The 23,724-nt window shown below is 33.8% G+C and overlaps 7 protein-coding genes across 7 annotated transcripts; 3 read left to right on the top strand and 4 right to left on the bottom strand.

The window, feature by feature from the left end:
• The first annotated feature begins 23 nt into the window (after window positions 1–23).
• On the top strand, window positions 24–809 carry LOC106116835 (larval cuticle protein A2B-like). The gene is given in 2 exon segments (NM_001312760.1): window positions 24–46; window positions 233–809. Coding segments are annotated over 2 exon segments (516 nt in total). The 5' UTR covers window positions 24–34; the 3' UTR covers window positions 737–809.
• A 1,534-nt stretch (window positions 810–2,343) lies between these two features.
• Window positions 2,344–3,078, bottom strand: LOC106116579 (larval cuticle protein A2B-like). Its single transcript, NM_001312759.1, is given in 2 exon segments — window positions 2,344–2,917; window positions 3,052–3,078. Coding segments are annotated over 2 exon segments (516 nt in total). The 5' UTR covers window positions 3,064–3,078; the 3' UTR covers window positions 2,344–2,413.
• Window positions 3,079–3,366: 288 nt separating this feature from the next.
• LOC106116619 (larval cuticle protein A2B-like) lies at window positions 3,367–4,130 on the bottom strand. Its single transcript, XM_013310503.1, has 2 exons — window positions 4,061–4,130; window positions 3,367–3,894 (listed from the first exon to the last, which is right to left on the bottom strand). The coding sequence occupies exons 1-2, from the start codon at window positions 4,070–4,072 to the stop codon at window positions 3,367–3,369; spliced, it is 540 nt and encodes a 179-aa protein (XP_013165957.1). The 5' UTR covers window positions 4,073–4,130.
• A 2,131-nt stretch (window positions 4,131–6,261) lies between these two features.
• LOC106116871 (larval cuticle protein A2B-like) lies at window positions 6,262–7,000 on the bottom strand. The gene is given in 2 exon segments (NM_001311823.1): window positions 6,262–6,841; window positions 6,982–7,000. Coding segments are annotated over 2 exon segments (516 nt in total). The 5' UTR covers window positions 6,994–7,000; the 3' UTR covers window positions 6,262–6,337.
• A 1,788-nt stretch (window positions 7,001–8,788) lies between these two features.
• LOC106116873 (cytochrome c oxidase subunit 5B, mitochondrial) lies at window positions 8,789–10,260 on the top strand. The gene is made up of 3 exons (XM_013310925.1): window positions 8,789–8,877; window positions 9,268–9,423; window positions 9,553–10,260. Exons 2-3 carry the CDS (start codon window positions 9,270–9,272, stop codon window positions 9,726–9,728), a joined length of 330 nt encoding a protein of 109 aa, XP_013166379.1. The 5' UTR covers window positions 8,789–8,877; window positions 9,268–9,269; the 3' UTR covers window positions 9,729–10,260.
• A 5,282-nt stretch (window positions 10,261–15,542) lies between these two features.
• Window positions 15,543–16,654, bottom strand: CPR73 (cuticular protein RR-2 motif 73). The gene is made up of 3 exons (XM_013310924.1): window positions 16,608–16,654; window positions 16,016–16,229; window positions 15,543–15,743 (listed from the first exon to the last, which is right to left on the bottom strand). Exons 1-3 carry the CDS (start codon window positions 16,611–16,613, stop codon window positions 15,556–15,558), a joined length of 408 nt encoding a protein of 135 aa, XP_013166378.1. The 5' UTR covers window positions 16,614–16,654; the 3' UTR covers window positions 15,543–15,555.
• A 1,421-nt stretch (window positions 16,655–18,075) lies between these two features.
• LOC106116857 (cysteine-rich hydrophobic domain-containing protein 2) lies at window positions 18,076–21,832 on the top strand. The gene is made up of 3 exons (XM_013310903.1): window positions 18,076–18,333; window positions 19,637–19,847; window positions 20,182–21,832. The coding sequence occupies exons 1-3, from the start codon at window positions 18,215–18,217 to the stop codon at window positions 20,347–20,349; spliced, it is 498 nt and encodes a 165-aa protein (XP_013166357.1). The 5' UTR covers window positions 18,076–18,214; the 3' UTR covers window positions 20,350–21,832.
• Window positions 21,833–23,724: the final 1,892 nt, after the last annotated feature.

Raw genomic sequence — 23,724 nt, 5'->3', positions numbered from 1 at the left:
GTCATAACTACACTAGTCCGAAACACACGTAGCAATGGCTTTTAAAGTAAGTGTACAGCGACATCGTTTTGAGTTTACATATTATTGAACTTGGATTAGTCAAATGGCAATATAAAAATAAAAACTGAGCTAATCTTTAGATTAAGCATTTGATGAAATAAAATAGTTCTGTGATTTATTTTGTGAACTAAATTTAATTAAAAATTCATTGTAACATTTTTAAATTTTACAGTTCGTTGTACTGACATGCCTCGTGGCGGCCGCTAGCGCCGGCTTGGTGCCCGCAGCAGTCTCATACGCTGCACCGGCCTACCACACCGCGCCTGTGGCTTACGCCGCAGCGCCTGTCGCCAAGCTCGCCGTACAGGAATACGACGCGCACCCGCAGTACAGCTTCGCTTACGACGTGCAAGACGGTCTCACCGGAGACTCCAAGTCCCAGCATGAGACCCGTGATGGTGACGTCGTCCACGGCTCTTACTCGGTTGTCGACCCTGACGGCACCAAGCGCACCGTCGACTACACCGCTGACCCCCACAACGGTTTCAACGCTGTCGTCAGCAAGGAACCTGTCGCCGTCAAGGTTGCCAAGGTCGCTGCGCCTGTCGCCTACCACGCTGCCCCCGTCGCCTACCACGCCGCTCCCGTAGTGCACGCCGCACCTGTTGCCTACCACGCCGCACCAGTGGTACACGCCGCGCCTTTAGCGTACTCTGCCCCCATCTACCACCATTAAATGCGCCACTGCCAAAGGAACTTGTAAATAGAAACAATATTTAATGACAATAAAGAATAAGTTTATATATAAATGCAATTTTTTTTAATTCTTACGTAATTGTCTAGCCATATTCATGAACCGAAAATTCAAACCACTGCTAAACGGCAACTGAAAATGTGATTTTATGGATATCTTTCATTTGTATGGAGGTCCAGGAGGACTTAATTAGGACGTGAAGGGTCGAGATATGGCAAAAACTAATGCATTACCTCGTCCCTTAATTAAAAGCAACTTCTCCATTCAATTTGTAACTAAAGAGTTTTAAGCAAGTTCACCATTAACTTAGGGTAGGCTCCGAGCCCCTCGGTGGGGACGTACAGTGAGCTGATGATGATGATGATGAAGCAAGTTAATTACTGTATTATATCTTTAATTTGGAGTTTTGAAAAATATTTTTGGTAATGTTGAATGTACTTTTATTGTTTTTCATGTGGCAAGCGAGCTTTTATATTGATACCAGCTGTCGCCGCGACTTCGTCCGCGTGGATATATAAAAAACTTAACTTACTTTTTATTTTTATTTTATATCATAGATTTAAGACTTTATGTAATCATAGAAATAAGGATGTAAATTAATTAAACGTATTCGATTTTAATTGTAAATAAATTATATTTGATGTTGTATATTGAAAAACTTAATATATAGATAAGTTGAATAAAAAAGCAGCTCTACAAGGCATCCATTCGAAAAAAAAAGAAATAAATATTATCCGTCCGTCTCCGTGCTCTAAGCTACAACCTCACCAATTTTCAACCATATCGGTAAAGCCGTTCTTGAGTTATAAATAGTGTAACTAACACGACTTTCTTTTATATATTATATATAGATATTATTAGATAGGTTGTCTTACGGCAATGCAACAAGGGTAAGTTTATCATAGTTTTATTAAAAAAACAATTGCATTCACTACACTAAGTTACAAAGAACTCAAAGACAGGCAAGGCAACGTTCATCTGGTATTGTAGATGTCCATGGGCGTCCAAGAATACCTCGCTGTTTCCGATGCTCGGTTGCCTTCTCTTATTATTTTTTTAATTTTAAATATAGAGTTATATAGTTGATAAAATATTTATATGAAGGAGGTATCAATAGTGTTGAGGCTCAGTAAAGCTATCCTACTATTGACGTCTCAAATCAAATCTACGTCCATCCATATCTTCGTATCAATGACATTCTTTTATTTAATAAATTGAGCTCAAACATAAATTGAGCCTCAACACTATTGATACCTCCTACATCAAAAACATCAAATGACTGTGTTTCTAAGAAGCTCTGCTATCTTCATTAAATGGTAAAATTTTAGAGACACATTAAAAGTACATTACGATTGATAATGAAATCTTGACGCGTCATTAATCAGTAAAAAATCCTTTTTTTATGAAGTTAAACAAGACAATCGAAATTAATAATTTAAATTATCATCTTTACTTTGCAAATTGCATGCAAACATTGCTATGTTTCGATTGTTTGGTGTCCTAATAAGCTGGACCTTTACAAAAAGCCAGTGTTTTTTTGTAGGCGCTCAGCTTGTAAAAATTGAACTGAATAAAAAGAAATTACCATATTATTCATTGACTTATTTTATTAGCATTAAATATTGGTACTATCTACAAATTATTTTGGCAATGGCACATTTAATGGTGGTAGATAGGGGCAGAGTACGAAAGGGGCGCGGCGTGTACCACCGGTGAAGCGTGGTAGGCAACCGGGGCGGCGTGCACTACGGGAGCGGCGTGGTAGGCGACGGGGGCAGCGTGATAGGCGACGGGCGCAGCGACCTTGGCGACCTTCACGGCGACAGGCTCCTTGTTGACGACGGCGTTGAAACCGTTGTGAGGGTCGGCGGTGTAGTCGACGGTGCGCTTGGTGCCGTCAGGGTCGACGACAGAGTAGGAGCCGCGAACGACGTCACCATCACGGGTCTCATGCTGGGACTTGGAGTCTCCGGTGAGACCGTCTTGCACGTCGTAAGCGAAGCTGTATTGCGGATGTGCGTCGTATTCCTCTACGGCAAGCTTGGCGACAGGCGCTGCGGCGTAAGCCACGGGCGCGGTGTGGTAGGCCGGCGCGGCGTACGAGACTGCTGCGGGCACCAGGCCGGCGCTAGCGGCCGCCACAAGGCATGTCATGACGATGAACTGTGGTCACAAAATAAATTTAATAATTAATTTAGCATCATTTAAAACAAAATAATTGTTATAATATGGTAAACAGTATATGAAATAATTGATTAATAAATACATTTAATTTTTTATGTCTCATATGTACTCACTCGGAAAGCCATTGCTAGTTGTTGAAAGTGAGCGTTGTATGTGATGTGAGAGTGTGCATGGCGGTGTGTTTTATACCAGCTGAGCGGCGCCTCGGGCACTACTGCTAACTAGACCACGCAGACTCCTGTCGCAGTTTGTCAAATTTGAGACACTCTATAAGTCAATAACACAAGGATAACATAATTCATCGATCAAGATTATAGTGATGATTTAGATAGGAATAATAAAAAAAATAATAATCAAGACAACTTTTATTGATAAGAATAAATATACATATTATAATTACGTACAAATTAAACAAAGTTAAAAAGTATTTAGTGGTGATAGATGGGACCGGAATAAGCGAAGGGAGATGCGTGGACGACCGGCGCGGCGTGGACTACAGGAGCGGTGTGGTAAGCCACAGGCCCGGCATGATACGTCAAAGGAGACGCATGTACCACGGACGGCGCTTGGTACGCAACTGGGGTTGAGACCTTGGCAACTGTGGCTACCTTCACGCCTAATGGCTGCTTATGTACGACTGCGTTGAATCCATTTTGGGGGTCAGCGGTGTAATCGACCGTACGTTGGGTTCCATCAGGATCGACGACGGAGTAAGAGCCTTGGACGATGTCACCATCCCGACTCTCGTGTTGTGACTTAGTATCACCAGTGACGGCGTCATGGATGTCATAAGAGAAGCTGTACTGAGGATGCGCGTCGTAATCTTCATCGGTCTGCGATACAGCGGCGTATTTGGCGATGGGAGCAGTGTACGCGACCGGGGCGCCGTGGTAGGAAATAGGGGCGGGGGCCACGGCAGCGCTGGCTACTGCTACCAAGCACGCGAGTACCAAGAACTGAAAGTAAAGTTTGTTTATAGAAATTAATGATCGAGAAATAAAAAAAAATAGTTACGCTTTAATATATATTATTAAAAATAACTTTAATTGAAAGACACAAATATTTATATTTTTATTTTTTCCCCTAAGGTATACAAAGTTTTAATAAAAGAGATTTACTTACTTTGACAGCCATTTTTGTGGTAAATGTATTCCTTAATGAAGTGCAGAAAGAAAAGTGTACGTGATGTAAAGAAATTTGGGATTTTATACTGCAACCAAGATGCCTGAGGCGACGCGCCCTACGACATAAAGGTACTGTACATAGTGGTAATAAAAGCGGTTAAATTTTCTTCAATTTTACAACTTCTTAACGAAGGAGATAGTAGAGGAAGCTACTCAAAAAAGAAACTACTATTGATTAGATTAGAAAGAGAAGGATAAAATGAGAGTAATTGTACATTCGACTTGAATTATCCAAAATTTTAAAGCCTTAAGAAATGTATGAAAACATGTCTTAAGTACAGGAACCTACGTAAAACGGCGTATTATGCGAGAAATCGTATTAAATGTGATCGTATTAACGGGGTTCTACTGTACTTACAATATACCTACAATTGTTTTACAATTTATACTTTATCGCTTCCGCTTATGAATATAACGTAGGCTTAAGTTCGCGAGGCAACCGGCCGCTGGGTCCGATGACAAGTTCCGATCGGGCCATGCATCAGGCAATGGCGCAAGGACTACCAGGTGTTGATGTTCAGTTTATATACGCAATAAATAAGGACAATTTACACAATGCGACGTACGAAAGAAGCTTTTGTAGTGCAAAGGTTAATGCCGCTGTAAACCAGTTGATATCAACGCTATTCCTTTTAGGAAATAAAAATAAGTTTCTGAGTATTACGTTTTAAATTATTAAATTAAGTGGTTTTCGCCAAAACCGACATGGAATATCGAATAGTATATTTTAATCAATGTATCATTTTGCATGTTTGATCTTGGAGAATTCTTTGATGCGTAATTGTGTTTATCGATTTTGAATAGTGAGATGCTTGGAAAACTAGAACAGAGTAGAAGTAACTAGAAAGTATAGAACTAACTATTATAACATGAAAGTTAAGATGTGTGGATGGATGGGTAGATGTTTATTAGAATGTATTTCTAAAACAGCTCTAAAGATCTCGGTGAAATTTGTCATACATGTAGATCATTGTCTGAAAGACAAAGCCTACTTTTGATCCTCGAAATAGTTACGTTCTCGTAGAATAATTTGTTTCGTTTTTATATATTTACTTCATAATATTACAACGGTTCAATATCATCATCATCAGCTCACTATACGTCCCCACCGAGGGGCTCGGAGCCTACCCTAAGTTGAAGGTGATTAGGCCATAGTCAACCACGGTGGCCAAGTGCGGGTTGGTTGACTTCACACATATCTTTGAATTACTTCTCAGATATTTGCTGGTTGTATTACGATGTTTTCCTTCACCGTAAGAACGTCGGATAAATGTAAATATGTAAATCGGAAATCGAAAAACACATTGATACATGGCGGGAATCGACCCCAGCACCTACAGATTGCAAGTCAAGTGCTTGGCCACTGAGCCAGCGACGCTCCTCGGTTCAAAATATTTTATTGAAATTTGACAGAGGTATAGAACATAAAACACACATGAGATACTTTTCATCCTTTTTATAATTATGCTCAGACAAAGTCAGTGGAATATTAAAACTGCATGCATCATAGTTTTAATCACAATTTAATGTTCATAGTAAAAGATATATTCTTACATTAATTTGTAAAAATGATTTATAAGAATAAAATACTACTTTTTATAACGTTAACCAAAATTTTAAGATATACTCATCTCAGAAAATGTAATGAATCAGAATGTTGTGTTGCTAAAAGCTCGGAGAGAAACTTTGCAATCCAGTGATACGTGAAGATTCGATTGAACATCGACCAAATAACAACATGAAAATGTTGTTTGTTTGCGATTTTTAATGTTTTGACGTTTTATTGTTATTCTAATAAGTAGTTTAATAATTTGAGTTTAATGTAAGAATTGTTCATGCTAATCAAAAATAAACTTAATTCTTTCAAAGCAAAGTTGTTTTCGGTTTTACATTAACTTAATTGTATCTGCTGTACTGTGAATGCTTAATTTTAAAATAGGCCTTTTTTTCTTTGAATTTACTTTTCTTCTTCAGAACTTTTTCATTTTACAGAATACAAAATAGTTTGTTTTCATATTTTCTTTGTTCCATAACTGTCAAATTCCAACTAACATTAAGTTACATCGTATCGTTTCTACTCCTAAGAGAATTACAGGATGAAAATAATTTTATATTTTTTTTGGTAAATAAAAATAGATATTTTATTAAAACATGTTTATTTGCTTACTATAAAATAATTTAATACTTTTCGTTTTGACTAGCGGCTTTCAAGTTCCTAGTGATGGTAGATGGGGGCGGAGTACGCGACGGGTGCGGCGTGTACAACTGGGGCGGCGTGTACAACTGGAGCAGCGTGTACAACTGGGGCAGCGACCTTAGCGATGGGGGCACCGATGGGTTCTCTGTGTACGACGGCGTTGAAACCATTGTGGGGGTCAGATGTGTACTCTACAGTGCGCTTGATGCCATCGGGGTCGACGACGGAGTATGAGCCCTGGACGACGTCGCCGTCACGGGATTCGTGCTGGGACTTGGAGTCGCCGGTGAGACCGTCTTGCACGTCGTAAGCGAAGCTGTATTGCGGATGGGCGTCGTATTCTTCTACTTGGGCAACTTTAGCGATGGGCGCGGAGTAGGCGACGGGGGCGGCGTGTACGACTGGGGCAGCGTGTACGACTGGTGCAGCAGCATAGGCGACTGGTGCGGGGTGCGCCGTGTATGTCACGGGAGCAACCACGCCAGCTTGAGCCACTGCGAGGGTGCATAACAGAACTACGAACTGGAAAGTAAAGTAAAAATATATTTGATTTTATTTAACAGTTTTAATTAACAGTTTCACACTGTTATAAAACTTTTAATAAGTAATTAAAAATTTAGGAAGGATAAAAGTTCTAAGTGTGTAAATGCAATTAAACCCACCTTGAAAGCCATTTCGTAGGGTTTGATTGTGACTTCACTCAGAGGGGAGCTGAATTTGAATGTGTCTCAGTAGAGCATCGGACAGTTTTTATATGCTCAGCCTCTGCCCCGGGCGTTGCATTATATCATTGCGCTTGCTCTCAGCTCTCAACCTCACGAGTATAAACCGGTCGCGTTTGAAAGTTTCGTCACAATGAAACGTTTTGTGGAAGTCGCTGCTCTCCCGAAACGGTTAGTATAACAAGATATCAAGATCAAGTGGGCTATATCATTTTATTAATATATCCATGTCATATATCTTTTAGATCGGATATTCAGAAGTTATTAAGCAGCAAAATCTTTGGTGAGCTTAAAAACAGTAAAGAAATTTAATGTATACGAACGAGAAAAAAAGCGTAAAGATTAGGACACAAATTGAAAGATATTGCGGCGCATAACAAAATTTCAGGTGTAGCGGAGCATAGTGGGATGCAGGGGAATGCACTGCGCAGTACGCTGTTGACCTTGGGTCGCAAAACATTTTAAAAGAACTATAACTACTAACTTACACTTGTAAATTATAATTAAGGAAAATATTTCTATGCAATTTAATACTTCTACAAATAAAACTTTTACACAAAATCCATTAATTCGAATTTTTCACGAAAATCTTTCTCAAAATCTATTGCTCTTAAAATACTCTGTCACATTCATTTTGGCCACTAGTCCCACAATCAGGACTGTGTCCTTTTAAGCGTCAGTGTGGTCAACTTAGCTATGATTGATATGTGACTTAAAGATCACTTGCATTTTAATTGAGCCGGCTTTCTTCAAGCATGATGTCCTTGCGCACGCGCATATATTGCAGACGTAACTTTATTGTTTCATCTCGATCAATGAAACTAAAATATAGGTCGAATCACATGCACTTGTTATTTACAAAAATAATAGACTGCTCAGATTGGTTGTTATTTTTTTATATTAGACACAAGAGACAAGAAGTTGTAAATTTATTTTTATTCATGTCTTGAGGGCGTAATGTATTTAGCGTGTTATATACACATGTTACGGTATATATTTTTATATACTGCGATTATGATGAGTGAGGTATCACTTCATTTGTATTCTTCCCCTCAGTATAATAGGAGTACAATCAGTTGATCAGAATTGTCTTTGATTTATAAATAACAAGTACATAGTGATATATATTGTAAGGTTTGTTTTGTATTAGTTTGAGGTAGTATCATGCTCGTTTTCGTTAGTCCAGTATAGAAAACAAATCCACACTGGCATTGGTTTACAACTGGAATAATTTGTAACCACTCTAACTGTAATGTTGGATATGACCACTGAACTGGAATATTTAAAAGGTCGGTCATATCTATATCATTTATAACAAAAACACAGATAAATTAAAACTAAGATCTGTAAGTTTTCATATCAAATTGCACGAATTTTTTAATGCAATAATTTGTTGGGGTTTTAAATGCATAAAGTTCACAATGAAATCGCATTGAACCGGTTTTTAATCAGTTCATGTTAAAGGGCAAAAGAATTGCAGGTCATATTTAATAGCAAATTATTTATATTATTATTAATTAGGTGAAATTATTGTAAATTATAAATATAATTTTAAATGGGATATTTATAATATATGTAACAAAATAATAATAAATCTATACAACAGTTATTGCTGTATTATTTGATAAGGTAGAAATACTGGATCTTTGTTGGATCATTAAAAAAATAATTTTTAAAAAATTAGTATTGACCAGTTACATAATCGTAATTGTCAAATTTGACATAAAAAGCAAACACGTCAATGTCATGGTTGACATCAGTTTGAGTAATTCAACCGAAAGGAAAACTTTGCTTTGGAAGTGTTTCTTCTGATTGAAATTATTTAAAAATACACAGGTAAGTTAATATTTTACATAATTATAAAATTTAACAAGAACGTAAAATTTATTGTTTATTTCACCATAAATTTTATGTCTACTAACATCTGTTTAAAACATATATCTATCTTTATTGTTTTTAAGTGAAAGAAATGAAAATAAATATTGTTCTAATACAAGGTTACAAAAGTGGATATTCACCATAATAAGCAATGCGGTGTTGGGTTTATGAGTTATTCAACACTTACCGCCTACTGAAAAGTAAATGTTGTTATGAGTTTTAGAGAAATTATTGGAAAAATACAATCAGGCGCTTTATATTTTAAAAACACATTATATATAATTATTATGCCTACCCTATAAATTCATACTAAAATATTGTCATCGAATCATTTTTTCATCATGACAGTTATGTGGCGCCGACGTGCTATGAACGTATTGCGTGCCGGCACCAGGTCCAAAATGCACGACCATCTGGACCACGTGACCGGCTTGGAGAAGCGGGAACTCCTCGCACATCTCGCTGGTGACTGCGACCCTTTCCGCATGATGGCTATTAAAAAAGGTAAGTTTCTATTCCTTAATATAATCTCCCACACTGCTACACACAGAGACAAATATAAACCCCTCCTTTATTATAACAAGACAGTTTGCATTTCTCATATTGTCTTAACTCAAATCTCTTGTATACCAGGTCCGGGTACTTGGGAGTGTCCGAATCTCATTCCTAGCGCGTTTAACAAGCGAATTGTGGGTTGCGTGTGTCACCCGGAGACCAACCATATTGAGTATATGTGGCTGCACCTAGGAGAACCCAAGCGATGCGGCTGCGGGTACTGGTTCGAGTTATGTCCCGTTGCACCTCTGTAGATAGTTACACTCATAAACATCCTATCTTTGTCGAATGTATACATTTCTGTTAAGCATTTTGTTAAGTTTTTTTTTTCAGAAAACTGTGTCGTATTATTGTTTAGCTTGTAGTTGTGAGTTAATGTTTGTTAAACTGTACATTAATGGTAATAAATCTTTAAGTCTATCGAATAATAAAACTATGGTTAATAATCTTTTAATTACTTTTTGCTAGTGTTATATTTTAAAGCTCAGCATACCGTATTTTATAATCCAATAGTAAATTATTTAGTATTATTTTAGAAAGGCGGATTAACCCATAGTATTGTAAACATAAATAACAATTACTAAGCAACGAAAATAGCTTATAGGAAAGCCCACTGAATGCTGGTGTTACGCGTTGCGCGTCGCGTATTGTCTGCAAGTAAGGTCGCAGAGAGTCCGTTCGCCGACCCACTTCCCGCGCGACCTTGAAGTTGGTCGCCACTCGGCTTAGCCTCGCTTATTATATCCTTTTGCAAACAGATTATAAATCAAATTATATAATTTGTTGTAACAAACTTCTTTTTTTTTAACTTCTTTTCGATTTTATAAGTTGTTTTTTCCTCTAGCTTTCTTCCGTTTTATATTTAATTAAAACCTGCTTTAACACACTGGTTTAAAATATATTGTTATATAATTTTTTAATGTAATAAAGGGGAATACAATTTTTTATACAAGTTTTTTGGCAGTAGAATATCACAGTAAGAATTAACTATAATATATATACGTGATTTATTTACTATATGAATACATAAACAAATATTTCCGAATAAAATAGTTTAATGTTGCAATAATTATGAAAGTATCTTGAGTAATTTCCGAATTAACACAAACATCAATAAATAATATTTATTGAAATAAATGTTGTTTATTACTACTGTAGGTTCGTAGAAAGAGCAGGATGTTGGTACAATTAACAACATAAGCTATCTCTTTCTGTTAAAGTTAAGTCTTAATCAATGAATCCCATGCGTGTAGATTTTAATTTAAAATTGAATAACTGGCATTATTATTTTTATCAGCTCATCTTTTTATTCATTGTGTAGATATGTTGTAATTATAGCCCTATGCGATTAAATTAGCAAGAGCGAGAGAGCAAGAGCGAGCGTACAAGTATAATATTTCTTATAAGATGATTAAATTGATTTTTAAAACTAACCGCTTCCGCAGGTAGGGTCTATATATATTTATGAAGAAAGATACGACACTAACTTTTAACTTCCGTTCTTTTGCAATTTTTTAACAACTGTTAGTAGTAGTTTCCGGTCCATTAAAAAGAAGGAAACGTAATATTGAATATATGAAGAAAATCAAACACAAATATATTTTTTATTATTTAATTTACACACTTTAATAATAACTTTTAAATTACTGACTATTATCACAATAAGAATATGATAGTTTATTTGTTAATTAACACTTTAATAACATAACTAGATTCTATTTGAATGATAATCTTTGTTAGGTGCGAAATATTCTCCTTCATTAAGTGCTGGTTTATCCGCGACTGTGGGACCCGGCGTGAAATAACTCCTATTGTTAGTTTTAGTAACAGGCACGTAAATTGGTCGCGGCAGAACTTTATGCACGTAAGGAATCGGTGTTAGTCGAACTAATGGCTGAGGATGAGAAGGTATTTGTGGATTATAAGGGTTTTCAGGTTCAGTGTGTACGACAGCTTTGAATCCAATCTTCGGTCCTGCGATGTATTTTACCGTGCGTCGTGTCCCGTCAGGATCTATAAGGGAATATGATCCGGTGACTGTATTTCCTTGTCTCACCTCGTGTATGCTTTTTGCGTCACCCGTTGATGGATTTATAACATTATACGCATAGTTGTACTCCGTACTTGTCGGTGGGTAGTCCGTAACAATAATACTGACGACTGCAGGAATAATGCACGCACTTGCGATCACACACAACATCTGAAATGATAAGACACACTGAACTATAACTCTATTAAAAAACAAATGACTGTAACACTTTAAAAGTCAGGAAATACGAAAAAATTACACCTCACTCGGTGAAATCAATTCGTTTAAGCTCCAGGTGGACACAATGAAACTTAAAAACTAACATTAAAACTTAAATACGCGCGGTAAGCATTGCCTTTCTAAGTCAGTTTGATAATAAAGATTTTAATTGTATATATAGGGTGATTTTTACCCTTATGATTGAACCGGCTCGCTGTTAGGGTTGTAAGTAAATAGCGTTGTGCCTCGAGGCTGCGTGTATTTATAGAAGTGTGCGTTCACTCGAATGTTCCGTATTGCACAGCGCTCTTTGTCACAGAGTAATGCACCTGCAACTCGAGACACTTTACTAATATTATTAAAATTATAATAAAGCTTTACGTCCGACTTACGATCGTTACCTTTACTTTCGTCCCCAGATATGCTCTAATAACTTAATATTTATCAGATCTAAAATTCCTTATTTACTATGTTAACGAAGGGAAAAATATAATGTAGGATATTATTATAAATCTTAAAGTGAACACAACCAAAATATTACGTTGTTTATTTTTAAAAATAAAACAAAGATAAAAAATCCTAAATTGTTTGGATAAGTAATTCTCTAATTAGAGTATTTACCGTTGGTTTCTAACACCCACATCTGTGAAATGAAATATATCGTCATCCCTATCGTTATCTTTGACAAAACAGAGATAAACAATATCTATTAAACGGAAATATTGGTCTTTGTAACTGTAAATTGTCTCTTAGAAATACAAATCATATTTTTTTGTATGTGTACTTATGCTAAAATACATTTACTAAAATATATATATTTTTAAAACAAAACCAAAGCTGTACACGTTCTGTTTATTATTCTATTCAATGAACCACATAAAATTCAACGTACTATAAACAACATAACACTTCCTGTAATTCACGAAAATGACGTCATTCTTTATAGTTTACCTGTACGTATATACTCGTAGTACTATGGCTATGGGAAGTAACACTGTGTAGGAAGTTTCCTGTATATTTATTGTAAACCTAGCTGTCGTTATGTTGTGTGTAGTCTGAGGTAATGAGAAGTCTATGTGTTCTTTCAGACTATGTTCTACATCTATGTCTTTCATCGAGATCCGAGGAGTTTTGGAGATATATTCTAACAAACAGCCACCCATGTATTCATTAGCATTTCTCATATTAGTAAGATTTCACGAATATATCCTTTAAATAGAATTTTCATAAAATTTCATGTGTTTAAAACAAGCACCAACAATAAAGTAAAAAGCAACTGCTTTACTGTCTGATATTTTGAATTTTTATCACAAGAAATTATTTTCTATCTGTTATTGCTCTATATATTAATTATTAAGAAAACAAATCTTTGGCAAAAGTAAATAACTAGTAGAAGTTGTAAGTGCGTAAATAGACCGTGTTGGGTAATGTATTATAACAGCTTATATATATGTTATTACCGCTCACCACGCTGCCGACTCATTAACGATTAGAAATAATTTCCTTTACATATAAATTACATAGATATTATATTTTATATCCACATTTGAGTAAAAAACATAAGGTACAAACTAATACTTTAGCGACTTTAATAAAGAATTGTGTTGTTTAGTTTCTTTGTAAATAAATAAATAAAAGTAAGTAAAATAAAAACATTATTAGATTAGCATTATTTCGATACAAAAGACATCAACGCGCATCAAAACATCAAACAACTTCCGAAATACAATATTTTTTTATCACCAACTCCACGAAAAAAGTTTTATTCAACACAATATTCTTATATATTTATTGTAAAATAGATAAAAATCAAAGCATGCCAATTAGCGTTTCTTAATATGGCGAGTACGTTTCAAACCTTAACATTCACACTTAAAAATATCAACGAAAAACAGATGATTACTAAGCGTTTGTTTGACTGAAACATATAAAAAATTATGTCATATTGTTGTCCCTCTCATACTCTTTAAAAAGACTGAAATAACAATTTGTTCTCGCAATGGAAACACACGGTTATTTTAGATCGATGCTTGTAACATAATATAACTTACACCAGTTTAGTTGACCGCAAACTTTTGTTACCGATCCAGATTCGGATGTTTCGTAACGTTTTGTACAGCCTGCGCCTTTGAAACTTAAGCTCCGTTGACTTTGTTGACACTTATACTTTGTCGGTGAAAGGACACATACACAAACACACAATTAATTACTCCAATGGAAATTTTTTGTTTTTTATTTGTTGGTTTTTTCCGCAATAACAGCATAAATGTTATCGTTAATAATTTTAAACCTAGCATAGCCCTTGTCCGCGACTCCGTCCGTGCGGAATAAAATAACTTAATCAGTGGTATATGTGTTTTTCCAGACGAAGTTTTATATCTAGAAGAAACATCCATCCTTTCAACTAAACTTTCGTATTTAAAATATTGGTATCGAAAGTTTGCTACTATTTATTGCATTTAGTTAACTGTTTACGTATTTTGGTTTTACGAGATAAATAAACAAATGACAACTGGATGTAAAATTCTCTTCAAGGCTTCATCATTTTTCGGAAAAGTATTAGTTTAAATCGTAACAGTAGGTTTTTATTGTCGAAAACACTAGCACAAAAACTAATTATTATACCTATCGTATTCTATATCTTTCAATACAATTATATTGGCGTGTCTGTATGTAATATAGATAATAAAATTTCATATTTCGTAAACATGATTTATACTTAGGTATAAAATAGAAACACTTACATTTTTTTGTACGTGTCTGTCTGCAAATCTGCCTTAGTCCTTAATTCAACGAAATTTTTCGTAGCATAAAAACTGATTTTTTTAGTAAAGTCATATTTACGTAAATTTCTCTAAACTATTATAGTTCAGTAGATTTTTTTTAATTAGTTGTTCGTCACACTGGACACCATCGAATAAAGGGTTAGCTTCAGGTTATCGCCGAAACGGCTTGACCGATTTTGAAGGAACTTTTACTCAAGGCAGCTTCTGTGTGCGGAAGTAACAATTATTTTATTCTGCGCTGACGGGCAACGGGATGCGTATTTGTACATCTGTTATGACAGTGGAAGCCCACCCTCATAGCTAAAAGTAACTGCTGTAAACAAGAAAACAGAAAATAATTCATTTTATTTAAACACTTATATTAATCAGGTTGTGTTTGTCAGACTTTTCGATTAGATTATATTGGGTTGCGGTCGTGCGGTCGTGCGGTCAACACAAATGTTAGTACATAACAGGTATTACTTTACCGTTACATATGTACAACTTACCGCCCTTTTATTATACTTAATTGGAGAACATATAAAATTCTTACCTATATTATAAATGCGGATGTATGGATTGATAGAAGGATGTATGGATGTTTGCTAGAAGGTATCCAACGATGAAATTTGTCATGAATATAGAACATAGTCTAGAAAACACATAGGCTACTAATTATTTTTTTTAAATTGTCGGAGTTGCGGACTGAAGCTTTAAATATAATAAATGTAAATAGAAAAAATTGAAATAAACTTTTTTAGAAATTAAACAAAATATTCGATTCCTCTAATTTATTACCCTAGTATTAACATTTTAAACAAAACACTACAAAATAAACATAAATATTTCGGCAACAATACAAATAGATTTCAGGTCACAGGGGCGAGATAAGCTTGTTTAAACACACTTTACTTTCATATAATCTGATAAAATATTTAAATTCACACAATTTAGAGAGCTTTTAAAAATTCGTACAACATTTAAGATAAAATTACAATATAAAATTACGTTATACATCGAAGTTTTTACGAAAGTAAAGTTGTAACAAGTGTATTTATAGCATCGAAACTAGTGCAAGTATCCGGGAGCGACAGCTTTAACTGCGCCCAGAGGTTGTCTGTGTACGACTGCGTTGAAGCCATTGTGTGGGTCAGCGGTGTACTCGACCACGCGCCGGGTGCCATCAGGTTCTACAAGCGAGTAGGAGCCTTGCACCACGTCGCCAGAGCGCGTCTCGTGTTGACTCTTGGAGTCACCTGGATTTACGAAATAAAAGTAATTATTATAAAAATAACTCACGAAATTCGTTTAGAATAAGTAATTTGAAATTAATTTTGCTTGGCACCAATAACATGAATTGAAAGACTGAAAAGTTTGGACTAATTTATAATGAGGTTATGAACAGTAGCAGTGTTGCAATTATATTAATTTTGTTGGGAATATTGAGGTACGGTTTGGGCATATACCTACAAATTATGTGCCTCAATCCCTGCTTAGAAACAAAGTAGCAAATACTAGAATAACTTACCAGTAAGAGCATCTTGTATGTCATAAGCGTAAGAATACTGCGGGTTCGGATCGTAGTCTTCAACTGGGGCAACTTTAGCAATCGCCGGGGCTACCGCGTAAGGAGCCAATGCTGGCCTAGCGATTGCCAAGGGACTGCTGTAAGCGTACGGCCCGAGGGGAAGACCACCAGCTGCCTCTCTGCACACCATCAACACAGCTGCTAAGAATAAGACCTGCAAAAAAAATATAATTACCTCTTTTTAAATTGCCATCATCTTTTAAAGTTCTACCATCATTAGGGCTATTATATTTGCCAATATTATAAGAAAAAGAGAATTTAATTAGGTACTTTAAACATAAGTTAAAAGAAATATAGCCTTATCCAAAAATTATTTATGTTAATTTTATTTTTATGAAAAAAGATCTTTGTATAAAATGTAGTTTATGGTTTAACAAATAAATATTCTGTTATTTATTTCTTGGAAAAAAGATATTATAAGCATAAATTGTAAAATACGATTTATTGTGTCAGAAATTGCATTTAAAACCTTACAAAAATATATAATACTACAGCCTAAATATATAATTATTAGAAATGTTGTTAGATTTACCTTCATTTTGCGAGCCTATGTTTGGTACTGGTACCTATGTGCTTTTGAATGCTTAGGGGTGTTCGCGCACGCCTTATATACTGTGTGTCTAGACTGCACGCGTCGGTGCCTAGCAAAAACATTGCAATTGTCAGGGCCCTATACCCTTTATCAATCACTTGAATCATTTATATCGAAATTCTTATGCTAAAATCACTCATACTAAAGGATTTTTTTTCGAATAGTACTGAGTCTGATTTAATAGAAATCTTCTACATAAAAGTCATGTATTCTCTTTTATCCTCTAAGGATTTCTAAACATTTCAAGTGAGAAAAAGAACAGACAAAACTTTTCTAATTTACATGTCGTCAGCAGTGTTAAGAGGATGACTATAACTATACTGAACCTATTAAGATGAAATAAATCTTCTTTTTTAATTTATTTTTCTCATCGGTAGTATGAATATTATCAACATTTTTGAGAACAAAGTATCAGCTCACAAGAACGCTTACTATAATCATAAAGAAATCCTTGTCAGTGATTACATCATTTGGTCTTATTCAAATATCAAAGGCATAGTATTAGGGAGGTTGTATTACAAACATGACTGTTTTTAGGTCACAGCTGCACCTTATCAGAGCGTGTGAGACATTGCATGTATGATAATTTATAACAGTCTGTCCTTACACGACAAACACACCTAATCGTAACAAGGAATGTCATAAATGCAATAAAATCATCAGAAACTCGTCAAAGTACATAAAAGATTAATTTTCGTCTGTAAATTATTTTTTAGTTAATTGATAATAAATAAGTTGATATGATCATATGATGCAATATACACCTACGTTTCTGTACTTTATATTAGATTTAAAGTAAGCAAAGAATCTTTCGACAACAAAAACTGAAAAAACTTTTTCGAAAAGAAATGTATCGACGAGAATGAATTCTTGCATATTTTCAAAAATTTAGCTTTCTCAATGTGATGTGAGTGAAATCTTAAACATTATTGCATCAGTTCACATACTTAATATTAATACATACAATGTAATTCAGATACATTCTAGTAATTGCAAATGTAAGCCTACAAAATAGTTCGAGCAAATCACCTTAAACGTATATTCAATGTTACAAGATCCACAGGCGCGTTTTTTAAAAATAGTTTACGTGCCTATATCGTGTAAACTAAATATTAACTATCAATTTGTCTTCTAGTGAAGCATTAGCTTAATGACTTCTCAGGAATGAAAGATTTTTCGTATTTCTAAGTAATTTTCAAAGGTACTTTTAAAAGTCTGTCGATCTTCGTTTCAAGTGATCAGTAACATCTAGAATTCTAATTCGTGAATCTATCATATCAGAGCAAATATTATTTTTTTCTTCCTTATACCCTAATATTAATTAACATATTTTATGTTATTAATAAAATGAAAACAAAATGTAAAAAGCAGTAAAAACAAAAATTAAATTCAAACTATATGGCAACATTTCGTGTTTAGGTAAAACGTCATTCAGTTAGTACTTTTTTTTTCATAAATAAAATCCAAGTCCAACAAACACTGTGCTTTGTTATGTCGTTTCATCAAACAAGTTTATTTGTAATTTGTTAAGTTAGTGAATAAGAAAAATGGCAGACTTTGACGCAATATATCCAGACGAAACTGAAAGTGAGGAGAATATAGAAGAGACACATGTGACGTTAGTGCCCGATCCAATCGTTGTTCGTGGAGCTGGTAACATGACAGTGTAAGGTTTATTTTATCAGCTGTTATTTATATGATCAAATAAAATATATCTTATTGATGTTCCAATAAAGATATATCAAGAAAATGCATTCATAATATGGTTCCTTTGTCATCGTCGATCAATGGCATTGAAGCTTTTCTTGAACGAGGACATTGACCAGACGTCAATTCATGAAATTTAATAGGGCACTAAATTGCATTGAAGCGAAAGTAACAGGCTTAATATCTGTAAAGTGTCCGGTTACGTTATGAAAGCGTTGCACATTATCACACAACAATCCTGTTATTTTTGCTCAGTACAAAAATAGATTTATCATATGCATAGATTAAAATTTGTAACAGAATTTCAATTAAATCAAAAAAATAGTATGAATAACATCAATTAGTTTTAAAATATCTTAACTTTTATAGAAATTAAAATGTATTGATAATATTCAATTAAAAACTTTGAAAGCCATAAATTTAATAAAAACGTGAAAATTTACGATAACTAATAACATAAACGTAAATTTAATGAGTCATAACAACTGTAACAAACAAACTGCTTGTTATCATAGTGCCACATATTTTCCTGGATTCAATGAAATAGGTCATACTTTGATAACATTCATAATATTGCTCTTTTATACTGTTTTTTACTCATTGAAGTTGTCTGTGAATCCATCTAATTTATCCAAATCGAAATTGATATTTTATTTCATACTAATGAGCTTCTAAACTCTCTTTGCATAATAAATTAATTTCAAAGATTTTTATGGAATTGATATTGATATCTAATCAAATTTAATTAATTGTAAGCTTCCAGTGTCTAAAATATGTGATTGTGCATGGCAGTATCCACTTTTGTTAACCATTTAAACTAAAACCTGTTTACTAAGCAAAGTCTAGTAACTTAAAAAAATCAAATTTCAGATTATATCCAAATCTTGTATTTTCCCATTCCATTCTATAAATTTTTAAGTTATTGAAGCTTCAAACTTATTTAAATATTTTTAAATCAGCCAACTTCAAATCATGCTAAATCACTCCTTTAAAAAAATAGTTATGTTATCTTTGTATGAGATTTAATACACTTGTATGTTTACTAAATTATACTAATATTGTAAATGTAATTACTTTGTTAAATAATGTCACTAAGTTTTTATAAAGAACTTTGAATATATCATCTGAATGGTAATTATCAGCAACAAAAAAATATATGTTTCTTTTTAACTTCCACTAAGACATAGGTCATAAAAATGAATTGACTAGTTCATGAACATTTTCAATTAGCAATATTTTATTGTTTTCCATTACAATTTCAGTTTTGGTTTAAGCAACCGTTTCAACAATGAGTTCCCCTCTGGTCTTCAATCACGAGTAGCCCCCGAGGAATACCAGGCTACGGTGGCTCGTATCAACAGCGTTCTGAAGAAGACATTGCCTGTTAATGTGAAGTGGTTGTTCTGCGGATGTGTTTGCTGCTGCTGTACTCTTGGATGCTCTCTTTGGCCAGTTATATGTCTAAGTAAAAGAGTAAGTGCTTATCTTGCTATATCTTACTAATATTATAAATGTGCATGTTTGGATGGATGGATGTTTGTTTGAAGTAACTCCATGATTTTTCAACAGATCTCTTTGTAATTTGACATAGATGTAGAACAAAGTCTGGAAGAACATGTAGGCTACTAATTAATTCTGTGCGAACAGAGTTGCAGGCCACTACTAGTTTCTATATAAATTCCGTTTGTTCCATCCTAAACCACCTTGTTATCTACATCCATACATCAAAATAACCATTGAGTTTTATGTCTTTAAGAGAAAATAATAGTGAGATTTATGCATGCTATAACATCATCCTTTCTTTCAGACACAACATTCACTTAATAAGCTATTGGAATGGGAGAACAGTCGGCTTTACAATAAATTGGGTCTGCGCTGGAGACTTACCAAGCAGCATTGTGACTCGTCTTCCATGATGGAGTATGTACTTCTTATAGAATTTATACCCAAAATACCCATATACAGGCCTGACTAAACATTACAACAAATTTTGTTTTGTAAATACATTTTTACCTAATTAAAAAAAAAATTTGACATGACTAACTCTAATATAAAAACAAGCCGAATGTACCATGTACAATTTATATTTAAGGGAATCTTTGTAATTGGCGTTGTTATTCATCAAGCCATTTTATATTGTATAGAGCAAGTAGGTGATGATGCTTTTTGTGTATAGATGTCACTTTAATTGCAAGCTATTAAATGTTAAGTCATTCTAAGCATTTGCATTACACCTTATTGTTGATAATGCATTGTTAACGTAGTCATTCTAAATTTAAAAGTGCGACAGGCATCTTTTGGTACGTTGATGACATTTAGAATTGGTGTTGCCAGATAATAAAAATCGTATTATTCCAAATGAGGAAAAATTATGAGTGTAATTACTTTTGTAACTACAAGCATATCATTGGTGTTGTATAAAATAACAGCAATAATGAGACTATTTAATAAGTTAAGAGAGAAAGGCCATGAATCGACTTACTATTCTATAATTAATTTCTTATTTGGCTTCTAAAAACACCTGGCAGTTACTTTTGCTGTCAAAAGTGACAATTTACAATGTAACGGGAAAACGCCATATTTGGCCTCGTGCCAAAAGTTTCTTGTCGCACTGAAATGAGGCTGATAAAAAAACGAAGCGGAATTTCAGTATTTTAATGTTTATGTTGCAAGCAAAAATAATATTCATGATATTTAAATCATCTTTCCTGAAAAAACATTGCTTCAGATGTCATGATCTGACAGTTTATGTTATAACTCGGGGAAATTGCATGATTATTAAAAAAAATATTCACAAGTCAGGCCTCAACGAAAGAGGTTGAATTATTTAATAAATTGCGCACATCAATGTTAAAGCGTTAAGAGATCTTATTATTTGCCCTTAAATTAAGTCTCTATTAGACAAACTCGATTTTTTTTACTAACGAACAATTTTTTTTAAAGATGTTTTGTTATATACGTATGTATTTTTTTTATAACAAGTACCTGAACGACGACTTTAGTTTCGATATAAGTTTTTCAGTTAAAAAAATTATATAACATATGCTTGTTCTGTGAATTTAATTTAGGGAGACTATTTGGGACTGTGTTACTAGGAAATTAATTTTTGTAGTATGTATTATTTAGTGAAAGTTCGCCCTCTTTTCTCTTTTCAACATGTTGTGAAGGATATCAGTGGGTACACGTTGTCACTGCAATATTTATATTAAAAAAACAATCTCGATGTTTCTTTTAATAAAAAAAACGTATAAATAACTTAATGAAGTAACAGCAATGGAGTTGTCTTGCCACCGCCTTCTCTGCCGAGGACAACGGTTGAAAAGTGAACAGGGTATGTTGACATTAAGTTGTAATCTAAGCTAAATTGTAAATATTTTAATTACATTATAATATAGAATATTTTTGTTCAAATAATAAAACTCACTATGTGATAATACAAATCTTTTTCTATCCGATATATCTTTAAATATTGAAAATCTTACAATCTTCAAAATAACATATATAGATTCGTATATTTGTCCGGTGGCGGCACCGACTACCAGTACCACTCGGCTCGAAACTAGTCGGTGCCGCCACCTGACGAATATACGTGAGTGTTTAGCCGTGTTTATATATCAGTTTAGTATAATGTCTCACGAAAGTTTGAATAATTTAATAGATAGATTCCCTAAAATTGAGATATTTTTTTTATAATTTGTAATTTCACAAAACCATTGTACAGTCGAATCTAGATAAGTGAGAGTCCAAGGTACCGCGAGAAAAATTCTCGCTTATAGAAGTTTCTCACCGGGTTTTCTCGCTTATTGAAGTCCGTCGAGGTCGAGACGTTTCTTGTTTATCAAGGTTCGACTGTATATGTCTCACCAATGCAAACTCGCAGTTAACGTGATAATAAATACGTTATTTATATTATCACAACAATCGGAATATTCCAATGAGCTCAATAGATGCAATTTGATGGCACAATCTGTTTTATTCGCAGCTGTCTAACGTTCATCTATTTATAACTTAAAATGTTTTCCGCATAGGTATTGAGATGGTTTACGATTACATTTAACTATGACCTTCATAGCACGGATGCAATTCGATATTGCATTTTTGTAATACTAGGGCTTATCGATTAATTTGTTGTACGAAATGTCTAAACATGGGTTACCACTGCGAAATAGTGGAAACACTATTTAATTCCCCCTTTTAAAAGTTGGCACAAAATAACGCCCGGATCGATAGTTTTGGTCGATATTATTACCTGTAGTTATCAGGTTAGTATGCTTTCTTGCTTACTACTTTCATGAAAAAACTAAATTAAGAACCTGATTATAATAAGATCAGTGTAACATTATTTTCTTTATAATGACATAATTACAACTCCGATTATTTTAATTTAAAATTGAAATGTAATCCAAATATTTCCACTGACTAATTACATTTCGTTTTATCATATTTTTGTAATTTGTAAAATAAATTAATTTAAAATTTAAAGTAAAAAAAATAAATCGATAACCTTATCAATGTGTACGAAACCAAAAATTTGAGATATTTATTACCAAAGAGGTCTATTAGGTGACTGCATTTATCTAACGCCAATAACCATTACCGCGTTGCGTTCTAATCCGTACTATATTTTGTATAATAAAATTACTACACTAGAAAATCACAAGATTACGACGAGATTACAACTAATATTGGTGATTTCATAATATACGAAACATGGACAACGCAGGACATATTTGAAAATTAAATTAAATACCTTTTAATATCAGGATATAACGAGAGATTTCCGATCACGAAGGTGGGGGTTCGATTCCCGCCATTGTCGTAAACCATGTCGTAGCACAAGCATATAGCTTCGTTGGAATGGTACAAGAAATATTAGTAAATAAAGAAAAATCTAAATTTCAAAAATTAAAAAAAATTATAAAACTTTTTAAACTCTGTAAAATATGATTCGAATAAAACAAAAATACACATCTGCATTAGATTTTATTATAAATAAGATCATATTATACATATAATTGAAGTTAAAAATACCTGTTTAAGGCACTTTGTGTTATGGTCCCACCAACAAAAAAAACAATTAAAACTACTTAAAAATAAAATGACACAAAAATATTACAATGAAGCTATACATACATACAACTTAATAAAAATATTAACCAAATTTTAAAGCTACAAAATTATTATCGTCATAACATCGTCTCCATGATTATTATAGAAAAACCATAAAAACAATTGGAAAATTAATACATATAAGTAAACCACACTTTGGTTAAACAAAGTATGTGGATACCATCACACTGGAGTAAACAAGCAAAATATAGTTGTTAATTATATCTAATATTATCAGATC

Source organism: Papilio xuthus, unplaced genomic scaffold (genome assembly GCF_000836235.2).
Source record: "Papilio xuthus unplaced genomic scaffold, Pxut_1.1 DF827714.1, whole genome shotgun sequence".
NCBI classification, from domain to species: Eukaryota; Metazoa; Arthropoda; class Insecta; order Lepidoptera; family Papilionidae; genus Papilio; species Papilio xuthus.
Note: the sequence above shows the minus strand (reverse complement) of the source record. Positions and strands in the feature narration are given on the sequence as shown.

Excerpts from the sequence above, each read along its gene's own strand:
- LOC106116873 (XM_013310925.1), top strand. The coding sequence starts at position 9,270 with ATGTGGCGCCGACGTGCTATGAACGTATTGCGTGCCGGCACCAGGTCC. Across the intron at positions 9,424-9,552 it reads CATGATGGCTATTAAAAAAG|GTCCGGGTACTTGGGAGTGT; the intron begins GTAAGTTTCTAT and ends CTTGTATACCAG.
- CPR73 (XM_013310924.1), bottom strand. Across the intron at positions 15,744-16,015 it reads CATACAAGATGCTCTTACTG|GTGACTCCAAGAGTCAACAC; the intron begins GTAAGTTATTCT and ends TCGTAAATCCAG.
- LOC106116857 (XM_013310903.1), top strand. The coding sequence starts at position 18,215 with ATGGCAGACTTTGACGCAATATATCCAGACGAAACTGAAAGTGAGGAG. Across the intron at positions 18,334-19,636 it reads GGAGCTGGTAACATGACAGT|TTTTGGTTTAAGCAACCGTT; the intron begins GTAAGGTTTATT and ends TTACAATTTCAG. Across the intron at positions 19,848-20,181 it reads TTATATGTCTAAGTAAAAGA|ACACAACATTCACTTAATAA; the intron begins GTAAGTGCTTAT and ends CCTTTCTTTCAG.